The 12,064-nt window shown below is 44.5% G+C and overlaps 2 protein-coding genes across 2 annotated transcripts; both read right to left on the bottom strand.

Moving 5' to 3' along the window:
- Positions 1–541: 541 nt before the first annotated feature.
- Positions 542–3,119, bottom strand: NPB (neuropeptide B). Its single transcript, XM_056550049.1, has 2 exons — positions 2,658–3,119; positions 542–806 (listed from the first exon to the last, which is right to left on the bottom strand). Exons 1-2 carry the CDS (start codon positions 3,111–3,113, stop codon positions 678–680), a joined length of 585 nt encoding a protein of 194 aa, XP_056406024.1. The 5' UTR covers positions 3,114–3,119; the 3' UTR covers positions 542–677.
- A 5,521-nt stretch (positions 3,120–8,640) lies between these two features.
- On the bottom strand, positions 8,641–11,524 carry ANAPC11 (anaphase promoting complex subunit 11). Its single transcript, XM_056549874.1, has 2 exons — positions 11,267–11,524; positions 8,641–9,059 (listed from the first exon to the last, which is right to left on the bottom strand). Exons 1-2 carry the CDS (start codon positions 11,373–11,375, stop codon positions 8,914–8,916), a joined length of 255 nt encoding a protein of 84 aa, XP_056405849.1. The 5' UTR covers positions 11,376–11,524; the 3' UTR covers positions 8,641–8,913.
- Between the last annotated feature and the right edge of the window lie 540 nt (positions 11,525–12,064).

Below are 12,064 nucleotides of genomic sequence, written 5' to 3'. Positions count from 1 at the left end.
TCAATGGGGGCCATAGATTCGCAGTCCGGCATGTTTCACCACTCCCTTCCCCTCCTGCGCCTTTGATTCAAAGGGCGGTGCATGCGCGGTACGCTCATCCGCCTCATATACTCACTGGTGGGTTGCATACACACAGCGCCACCCCTGTCCTCAGGTTGTGTATGGTATTGCAGCCTAGTACTATCTCCCTTCTTGGTTAATATGCAATGCTCCAGCCCCGAGCCCCACATCAAAGTTTTGTGCTTGTACCCTTGATTTAAAGAGTGGCGCATGCGCGGTACCCTCGACTGCCTCATGTACTCACTGCGCATGCTCTTAGGGGGGCTGCCTACATTTGTATATGCCAGTTGCTGGGATTGTTATGGATTATTGACAATAATACTGAAGCGAATAGAGCCAAATCGTAATACCACCCACTACCTGAGGACAGGGGTGGCGCTGTTTTTGGGAAAAATAATATTACATCATAATACATAATACATTTTTCATCTTTAATCATTTGTATTTTCACCCGCGCACAGTGACACACAGACGCAAGAAGGCGAGTCATCCATTTACAGAGTTTATTTATTGAACCATTTAATCAGGTACAAATCTACACAAAGGTCTGGCCCCCAATCTAAAGGGTCAGGGGTCCTGCAGAATTAAGGAAAGGGGTGCATGGCAAGTCTCTAGGGTCAGGGATTGAGACAGTCGGAGCTGTCCAGTGAAAGGTAAATCTGAGCTTTGCACTGGAAGGTGCTGGAGGTGTCTGGCAGCAGCTCGCAGCTGTGGAGGTTCGGGGATACGTCTTTTACGCACAGAGCCTGTGGGGGGGAGAGAAGACATAATGAGAAAGACATTGGTAATAGTTGTGTTAACTTAAATAGCACTGCTATATACCATACTGCACCCAATTAGTAGGAGTATATAGAGGTCGACTATATAAAGGTAGCGCTAGGGAACGCTACCCATCATATAGGACAGCGTTTCCCAACCAAGGTTCCTCCAGCTGTTACAAAACTACAACTCCAATCATGCCCGGACAGCCTTTGGCTGTCCGGGCATGCTGGGAGTTGTAGTTTTGTAACAGTTGGAGGCACCCTGGATTTATAAAGACAACCACCTCTATACACACAGCTGATTTATTATGCACTATAATCATTTTTTTTTTATAATACAGCTCTGTATTCATTTTTTATAATGCTTTGCTATAATCATTTTTATAATGCTGCACTATAATTACTTTTTTTTTTACAATGCTGCACTATAATCATTTTTTATAATGCAGCTCAATAATCATTTTTTATAATGCTGCACTAGAATTACTTTTTTATAATGCTGCACTATAATCATTTTTTATAATGCAGCTCTATAATCATTTTTATAATGCTGCACTAGAATTACTTTTTTTTATAATGCTGCTCTATAATCATTTTTTATAATACTGCACTATAATCTTTCTTTTTTTTTTTTTATAATGCTGCACTATAATCATTTTTTTAAAATTTTTTTAGTTTATAGCTCCAAGTTGACCACAATGCATACTATTCAAGACCAATTTTGGAAAATTGGAGCAAGGGAGGAGAAGCCCCCCCCTCCCCAGCAGCCAGATTTCACCTTTCATTTACTGCCATGGACAACTGTTTAATTTTTCCCTTGCACAAGTGTTGATCTATCCCCACCATTGTCCCAGATTAATCAATCTGCCCTGAACCAAAACTGTCCGGTTTTGGGCAGATTAATAAAGTCATGTCTGAGCTTTTATTTTACCAGCGCTTGGTAAGATTTGAGCCATGATTGGTCATTATGGGCAAAACCGGACAGTTTTGGTTTCTGGCAGATAGATTATATCTGGGACAATTGGGGAGATAGATCAACACTTGTGCAAGGGAAAAATTTAACAGTTGTCAGTAGCCATTCAGGTTCCTGTTTTTGTCTTTTACAATGGATGGTAAAATCTGGTTGCTGGGGGTGGCAACTTCTCCCTTGCTCTAGTTTTGATAAATGTCCTCGATTGAATAGATTTGCGTAGTGGTTTCAATGAAATTTCTAGTCTGACTGACTTTGGTTGGCAGTAATATGTAACCTAAAGCTAAGCCATAAAAAGATAAAGTGCTTAAGGGTGCGTTCACACGCTCTTTGTTTTTGCGGGTTTTTCGCTGCGTATTTGAAAGGGGGCGGGCTCTTCTCGGCTATCCGCAGCAGATTTTCTACGGAGGAATTTACGCTGCGGAAAATCCGCCGCAAGCCCCATTGAAGTCAGTAGGGACTGCGGCGGATTTTCCGCAGCGTAAATTCCTCCGTAGAAAATCTGCAGCGGACAGCCGAGAAGAGCCCGCCCCTTTCAAATACGCAGCGGAAAACCTGCAAAAACAAAGAGCGTGTGAACGCACCCTTAGTGCACATCTTCATTAAAACTCCGACTGATGTGAATCAGCCCTAAGGTTGTTTTCTTGTAAAACTGACACTAGTAGAATAGATACATACTTCCTTTAATATATGTGTGTGTGTATATATATATATATATATATATATATATCCCATTTCTTATTTCTTTTGTATCCACTTCTAGTTTTGGCTACCAAAACAAATAAAAAAAAGTCCCGCGTGTGACGCCAACCATACCATTAACATCAATGGCAGACACTGAGAAGATAGATAAAACGTATACTCACCATACTTTTGAGTAGCGCCCCTTGCCGTTGGCTGCCGAAGTTGTTCAAGAAGTTGTCTTCCATGTTCTCCGCGCTGTCCCCTGCATTTTCGGGCTCTGAACGTCGTATGTCTGGAGATCTTCGGATGCCAGAAAGCAGCCCCGACGCTCTCCCCACCGAGTAATAGCTGGGGCCGGTGGACTGCTTGTACCAGGCGTTGGTGCGTTGGCAGGAGAGCAGCAGGGCTAGGGCACTGCACACCAAGGTGAGTCGCAGGGAAGAGCGAGAGCGAAGAGACAGCATGATGAGGAGGAGGACGAGGAGCTGGTCGGGGGCTGTCGTGAGGAAGAGTTCTAACAGGAGGAACGCTTGGCAGACTTTTATAGAGGAGAGGGGGTATGCATGCCAGCTCAGAGCAGGAGGGGGTGGCGGAGTGGGAGATGACTTGGGGGGGTGGAGGGACTTCATTATCCTCATATTAAGCCCATGACAGCTCTCTGATCAGTCAGTAAATCTGCGCGACGCCTAAGGCGAGGGATATGGAGATGTTCTGCCGAGTGACAGATCCGATCTGACGCTTCAGTAAGTGATAAAGAATCAGCAGCGTCTCGTTACGGCGTGACAATTGACCCCAAAAAGCCGATCTGCATAGCGACAGGCGCCGTATGTGCCGTACTATGCTAAATAGAGGAGGAAGCCTACCGAGATGTGGAGGCACTTCGTTACCCATAAAGCAGTCCTATGTATAAGCGACGCCTGACATCGGCCGTCACAGTCCCGCAGCTGTCCGTCATGGTGTCATCTTCAATATCTGCCGCCGCTGATCTGACACGACCCACTAATCCGACAGCTGAAGAATCGATCGGGTCTTATCTTGGTCGGGGCCGTGGACCAGCGGGTGACTCACAAGACTCCTACGATAGATAATCAGGGAGGATTAAGAGATCCGAGGGGTGGAACATGACATATTGGGTGGTGGGTAATGTGTGACACGCTGAAAAAATAAAGTCGTGCCATACACCGGAAGACTGATGGGAGTGAGCAAAGTATTGGTGGTCAGAATGGTTTCCAAACTGTGGTCCTCCAGATGTTGCAAAACCACCACTCTCAGCATGCCCGGACAGCCGTTGGCTGAGAGTTGTGGTTCTGCAACATCTGGAGGTCCACAGCTTGGAGACCACTTGATTAGCTACAGGGTTGGCCTTTGCCTTCATCCTTAGTGGCATACAAGGTGCTGGAGATGTCCCTTAGAGATTTATGTCAATATGGACATGATGACATCACACAGTTCCTCCATATAGACATGATGACATCACACAGTTCTTCCATATGGACATGATGACATCACACAGTTCCTCCATATGGACATGATGACATCACACAGTTCTCCATATAGACATGATGTCATCACACAGTTCCTCCATATGGACATGATGACATCACACAGTTCCTCCATATAGACATGATGACATCACACAGTTCCTCCATATGGACATGATGACATCACACAGTTCTCCCATATGGACATGATGACATCACACAGTTCCTCCATATGGACATGATGACATCACACAGTTCTCCATATGGACATGATGACATCACACAGTTCCTCCATATGGACATGATGACATCACACAGTTCCTCCATATGGACATGATGACATCACACAGTTCTTCCATATGGACTTGATGACATCACACAGTTCCTCCATATGGACATGATCACATCACACAGTTCTTCCATATGGACATGATGACATCACACAGTTCCTCCATATGGACATGATGACATCACACAGTTCCTCCATATGGACATGATCACATCACACAGTTCTTCCATATGGACATGATGACATCACACAGTTCCTCCATATAGACATGATGACATCACACAGTTCCTCCATATGGACATGATGACATCACACAGTTCTTCCATATGGACATGATGACATCACACAGTTCCTCCATATGGACATGATGACATCACACAGTTCTTCCATATGGACATGATGACATCACACAGTTGCTCCATATGGACATGATGACATCACACAGTTCTCCATATGGACATGATGACATCACACAGTTCCTCCATATGGACATGATCACATCACACAGTTCCTCCATATGGACTTGATGACATCACACAGTTCTTCCATATGGACATGATGACATCACACAGTTCTTCCATATGGACATGATGACATCACACAGTTCCTCCATATGGACATGATGACATCACACAGTTCCTCCATATGGACATGATGACATCACACAGTTCCTTCATATGGACATGATGACATCACACAGTTCCTCCATATGGACATGATGACATCACACAGTTCCTCCATATGGACATGATGACATCACACAGTTCCTCCATATGGACATGATGACATCACACAGTTCTTCCATATGGACATGATGACATCACACAGTTCCTCCATATGGACATGATGACATCACACAGTTCTTCCATATGGACATGATGACATCACACAGTTCTCCATATGGACATGATGACATCACACATTTCCTCCATATGGACATGATGACATCACACAGTTCCTCCATATGGACATGATGACATCACACAGTTCCTCCATATGGACATGATGACATCACACAGTTCCCCCATATGGACATGATGACATCACACAGTTCCTCCATATGGACATGATGACATCACACAGTTCTCCATATGGACATGATGACATCACACAGTTCTCCATATGGACATGATGACATCACACAGTTCCCCAATATGGACATGATGACATCACACAGTTCCTCCATATGGACATGATGACATCACACAGTTCCTCCATATGGACATGATGACATCACACAGTTCCTCCATATAGACATGATGACATCACACAGTTCATCCATATGGACATGATGACATCACACAGTTCCTCCATATGGACATGATGACATCACACAGTTCCTCCATATGTACATGATGACATCACACAGTTCCTCCATATGGACATGATGACATCACACAGTTCTCCATATGGACATGATGACATCACACAGTTCCTTCATATGGACATGATGACATCACACAGTTCTCCATATGGACATGATGACATCACACAGTTGCTGCAGATTTGTTGGACGCAATTTATCCATCGGTGTACACCTGCAAAATCATGCTTTTATTTTGCGTGTTGCTCTAACTTGCACAATGGAGGCAGGGAACAGGCACGCCAAGCTCCCCTGCCTCATTAATATACAATCCCGGCCAGCCCCCTTCTGTGATGTCAGAGCCTGTGGGTGGGGGGGGCTGAGCTGAGCTAAAGTGGGTTGTAGCGAGCAGTGGAGCACTCATCCCTCTTCCCCAGGCTCTGATGTCACGGACGTAGGCGGTCGAGAGAGAATACTGATGATGCAGGGGAGCTGGACCGTCCCATCCCACAGCAGCCGTCGCCGGTCACTGTTCTAATGTGGTCACAGCCCTGCTGCTGATCTTGGACTGGCAGCCGATACCTCTGCCACTTTAAATCAGTGAGCTGCGGTGGCTTCTGGGACTTCAGACGTTGTGCGTCCCAAGATGCTAAACTGGCGGGGGGGTGTCACCAAACTATGCCACATCTAAAAAAGGTTTCACCAACATGAAAAGTTTGGAAAGCCTCATCATTTGCACAAATTCATGAAATGCGCGCCATTTTTTTCAATTATGAGCAGCAACACACACAGGTTTGGCGTTGCAAAAAAAAATACCCCACAATCTGTCCCACTTAAAAAAAAGATATAAAAAAATAAATAAATCGCTGTGAGACACTGGAGGGGATTTTCCATTTGCGTAAATTTTGGCGCAATTCAAAACCAGCTGCGCGAGTGTGTAGAAAAGCGGCAATATGTCGTTCAAGGATTAATAAAAAAAAAAGTGTGTATATATATATGTATATATATATATTATTATTATTATTTTTTTTTTAACGCTGCCTGATCTAACAATAAGGCAGCGTTTCCCAAGCAGGGTGCCTCCAGCTGTTGCGAAAGTACAACTCCCAGCGTGCCCGGACAGCCTTTGGCTGTCTGGGCATGCTGGGAGTTGTACTCTCACAACAGCTGGAGGCGCCTTGCTTTGGAAACACTGTACCAGAGAAGTCAGCTCTGCCATGCTGATTCCAACACAGGCAGTGGCGTTGTAACGTATAACATTGGCGCATCTCATTACACGTTCTACAAATCTTAAAGAAGGACTCCGCACTGATGTGTTGGCAGCTCCATATATGAAATATTCATGCAATGCTCTGCAGTGCAGGAGCGCACAGCTGGCACCACTACATCCCCACCACCACCATTAAAGGCCGACTGGGAACGCAGCTGGTATTTACAAGTAGTTAACACGGTTATATGGCCGCGCCATTCTACACTGCTCGGAAGCCACAATCCTTTACAGTCCCTTATGGTTTATGATGCGTTCTTTATGATCACGAGTCACCGGGAAATGATTCCCCCTGGGAGCGGAGAACCAACACAGGCGGGTGTGCGGTCACCAATAGGGGCGGCCAGCGCTGCGGTCTCATAAAGAAACCCCGTATACGCTAACTGGCTAATTTATTAGGTACACCTGTTCAATTGCTTGGATTCTCACAGCAGCACAGAGAGGATATAATGTCCTGACTGGTGATCTCACAGCAGCACACAGGATGTAATGTCCTGACTGGTGATCTCACAGCAGCACAGAGGATGTAAAGTCCTGACTGGTGATCTCACAGCAGCACAGAGGATGTAATGTCCTGACTGGTGATCTCACAGCAGCACAGAGAGGATATAATGTCCTGACTGGTGATCTCACAGCAGCACACAGGATGTAATGTCCTGACTGGTGATCTCACAGCAGCACAGAGGATGTAATGTCCTGACTGGTGAACTCACAGCAGCACAGAGGATGTAAAGTCCTGACTGGTGATCTCACAGCAGCACAGAGGATGTAATGTCCTGACTGGTGATCTCACAGCAGCACACAGGATGTAATGTCCTGACTGGTGAACGCACAGCAGCACACAGTATGTAATCTCCTGACTGGTGATCTCACAGCAGCACAGAGGATGTAATGTCCTGACTGGTGATCTCACAGCAGCACAGAGGATGTAATGTCCTGACTGGTGATCTCACAGCAGCACACAGGATGTAATGTCCTGACTGGTGATCTCACAGCAGCACACATGATGTAATGTCCTGACTGGTGAACTCACAGCAGCACAGAGGATGTAATGTCCTGACTGGTGATCTCACAGCAGCACAGAGGATGTAATGTCCTGACTGGTGATCTCACAGCAGCACACAGGATGTAATGTCCTGACTGGTGATCTCACAGCAGCACACATGATGTAATGTCCTGACTGGTGAACTCACAGCAGCACAGAGGATGTAATGTCCTGACTGGTGATCTCACAGCAGCACAGAGGATGTAATGTCCTGACTGGTGATCTCACAGCAGCACAGAGGATGTAATGTCCTGACTGGTGATCTCACAGCAGCACAGAGGATGTAATGTCCTGACTGGTGATCTCACAGCAGCACAGAGGATGTAATGTCCTGACTGGTGAACTCACAGCAGCACAGAGGATGTAATGTCCTGACTGGTGATCTCACAGCAGCACAGAGGATGTTATCTCATGACTGGTGATCTCACAGCAGCACACAGGATGTAATGTCCTGACTGGTGATCTCACAGCAGCACACAGGATGTAATGTCCTGACTGGTGATCTCACAGCAGCACAGAGAATCTTATCTCCTGACTGGTGATTCCTAACAGTACGGCAGTGTTTCCCAACCAGGGTCCCTCCAGCTGTTGCAAAACTACAACTCCCAGCGTGCCCAGACAGCCTTTGGCTGTCCGGGCACGCTGGGAGTTGTAGTTTTGCAACAGCTGGAGGCACCCTGGTTGGGAAACACTGCAGTAAAGATATAAACCGTATTATTCCCCCTCCTCCCCCCGTCATAATCGTCATCGTCCCCACAAAACACAATTTCATTTCTCGCATCAATAAACAAGTTTTGCGCTTTATTCAATTTGCAGCTGGAAATGAAAAATCTCAGGTGTCACAATACGGAGACAATTTAATAACAAAATAGGAGGCGGCGGTAATTTACCGGCTGAATATTTTACCGAGCGGCACCTGGGACGGTAGAAGTGTATGGGGGAGGGGTGGCTGACGGATCCTATAGGATAGATTGTCCATTCTATCCATTTACATCCTGTAACATGGGAGTCTATGGCCGCTGGGACTACAATGACCAGCAAGCCCGACAGTGTTTACTCCTTGAATTTCCATTCCTGCCGGCACATGGGGCAATGCTGCTGCACCTGCTGGGAGTTCAGCCACTTCAGGATACAATGCATATGGAAGCAGTGTGAACAGTGCCCCCACACTAGGGGGCAGTCATCTCCGGGGACCTTACCTGTAGGGGAGAAAATAGAGAGGAGGTCATTGGGAGCAAATAGGAGCTAAGCTGTGTAGAGGAAGAGTTGGGCAGTTGCCCATAGCAACCAATCAAATCGCTGCTTTCATTTTCACAGGCCTTTTAAAAAAAAAAATGAAAGCAGCCATCTGATTGGTTGCTATGGGCAACTGCACCACGTTTTTGATTTTGCGCTGTACACACATGGGGAGATTTATCAAAACCTGTGCAGAGGAAGAGTGGTGCAGTTGCCCATAGCAACCAATCAGATCGCTTCTTTCATTTTCCACAGGCCTCTTTAGAGGCCTGTGGAAAATGAAAGAAGCAATCTGATTGGTTGCTATGGGCAACTGCACCACTCTTCCTCTGCACAGGTTTTGATAAATCTCCCCCACAGAGCCTGCTCGTAGCAGATGTACAATCGGAAACGCCGCTATGAGCAGACACACAGAGCTACAGGCCGCAGCAGAGAGCTCCCTCTTGTGACTGCCGGCGGATCCGCAGCATGAAATACACCCTTAAAGGGGTACTCCGGTGGAAAACATATTTTTTATTTTTTTTTTAAAGGGTGCGTTCCCACACGGCGTATACGCAGCGTGAAATACGCTGCGTATACACCGTATGGGAACGCACCCTTTAAAAAAAAAAATGGACGGCAGCAGCGGGAAATACGTATTCCTTGCTCACTATACACACAGGGCTTTCCGGCGGTAGCCCTATGTGTGCAGTGAGTTTTGGAGGCGGAGTCACGCCGGCATGCGGCCCCGCCGCTAAAACTAACTACACGCATAGGGCTGCTGCCGGAAAGCCCTGTGTGTATATTGAGCAAGGGATACGCAGCGTATTTCCTGCTGCTGCCGTAAATTTTTTCGCAGCATCAAATACGCTACGTATACGCCGTGTGGGAACGCACCCTAAATCAACTGGTGCCAGAAAGTTAAACAGATTTGTGAATTACTTCTATTTAAAAAAAAAATAAAAAATCTTAATCCTTCCAGAATTTTTTAGCAGCTGTATGCTACAGAAGAAATTTCTTTTCTTTTTTAATTTCTTTTTAGCCTTGTCCACAGTGCTCTCTGCTGACACCTCTGTCCGTGTAAGGAACTGTCCAGAGCAGCATGGGTTTGCTATGGGGATTTTCTCCTGCTCTGGACAGTTCCTGATACAGGCATCAGAGAGCACTGTGAACAAGACAAAAAAGAAATTCAAAAAGAAAAGAAATTTCCTCTGTAGCATACTGCTGCTAATAAGTACTGGAAGGATTAATATTTTTTAATAGAAGTAATTTGCAAGTCTGTTTACTCACCGGAGTACCCCTTTAACATCTCAACATGCCACGATTTTGGGACTCCATCTAAGCCTGAAAACACCACAAACATAAGCGACATGTGGGCTAACATCTGGCTGCAGCGAATTTGCCTACTCCCCCGCCCCCTCCCCCCCCCAAAAAAAAAAATAATAAAATAAAATAAATAATAATAAAAAAAAAAATTTTTATAATAATAATCATCATTAAAAATAGATAATAAAAAAAATTATATTAATAAATAATAATAAATCCCCCTATGTGAGGATGCTTTTTTTTGGGGGGGGGGTATTTTTTTTTCCCTTTTCCTCCAGCTTTTGTTGCCCGTAGCGACCGATCAAGAGGCGTCTTTCTGCTCTTGTATAAAGTTGCATCCTCACTGGTCGCAATGAGTGATTATTATTATTATAATAAAATAATAATAATAAAACAATAATATTAATAAAATAATAATAATATAATAAAAATAAATAATAAATCCCTATATGTGAGTATGGTGTTTTTTGGGGTATTTTTTTTCTCCAGCCCTTTATGAAGCCATCTTAAAATAAAGATCAGCCTTTGTTGCCCTTGGCGACCGATCAAAAGAGGCGTCTTTCTGCTCTTGTATAAAGTTGCATCCTCATTGGTCGCAACGAGCGATTTATTATTATTATTTATTTTGAATAGTGTCATTAATCTATAGGCTGGATGTGGCGCCATCTTATGGCGGACAGGGGAATGATGGAAGCAACACTTTAGAGATTAGTGGTCTCCAAACTGTGGCCCTCCAGCTGTTGCAAAACTGCAACTCCCAGCATGCCCGGACAGCCGAAGGCTGTCTGGGCATGCTGGGAGTTGTAGTTTTGCAACAGCTGGAGGCACCCTGGTTGGAAAACACTGGGGGGGGGCACATTCTTACAGTCCGGGCAGCAGCCATTGAAGGCCATACGGCAGATCCCGCAGTTCTCGTCATTCGCCACCCACATCCACGAGGCGACGCCATTCCAGGCCTTAATGTGAACCTTCATCCTGCGGCTCTTCTGTGCTGTCACCAATAACCGGATGCGGTACCGCGTCTCCTTTACATCCCGGTCCGATCACTACATCCGGCTGCGGCAGATTTACTGATCCATTGCTCCTGTCTGGGGGCCGCTCCACACTTGCGTTCCACACTTGCGTTCCACGTGCTCGATTGGTCACGTCTGCCTGGGGGGCGTGGCTTCTGAGCATTGGAATCCTAGGTGACAGTGATTGACGTGCCCCTTAACCCTTTATGGTTTGACTCACAGAGGATTTGTATTTATCCATTTGTATGTTTATTCATTTTGTTATGTATGTGTTCATTATTGTATTTATTAATTAAATAATTTTTATTTTTTATTTAATTAATAATTTATTTATTCATTTATATGTTTATTCATTTTATTATGTATGTGTTTATTATTGTATTTATTATTTAATTAATTAATTAATTTCTTAATTTATTTATTCATTTATGTTTATTCATTTTATTATGCATGTGTTCATTATTGTATTTATTATTTAAAAAAATAATTAATTAATTAATTAAATTAATAATGTATTTATTCATTTATATGTTTATTCATTTTATGTATGTGTTTATTATTGTATTTATTATTTAAATAATTAATTAATTTATTTATTTAATTAATATTTTATTTATTCATTTTGCTGTTTATTCATTTTATTATGTATG

This window comes from Hyla sarda, chromosome 13 (genome assembly GCF_029499605.1).
Source record: "Hyla sarda isolate aHylSar1 chromosome 13, aHylSar1.hap1, whole genome shotgun sequence".
Lineage (NCBI taxonomy): Eukaryota > Metazoa > Chordata > Amphibia > Anura > Hylidae > Hyla > Hyla sarda.
The sequence above is the reverse complement of the archived record's forward strand: the minus strand, read 5'-3'. Positions and strand labels throughout refer to the sequence as shown.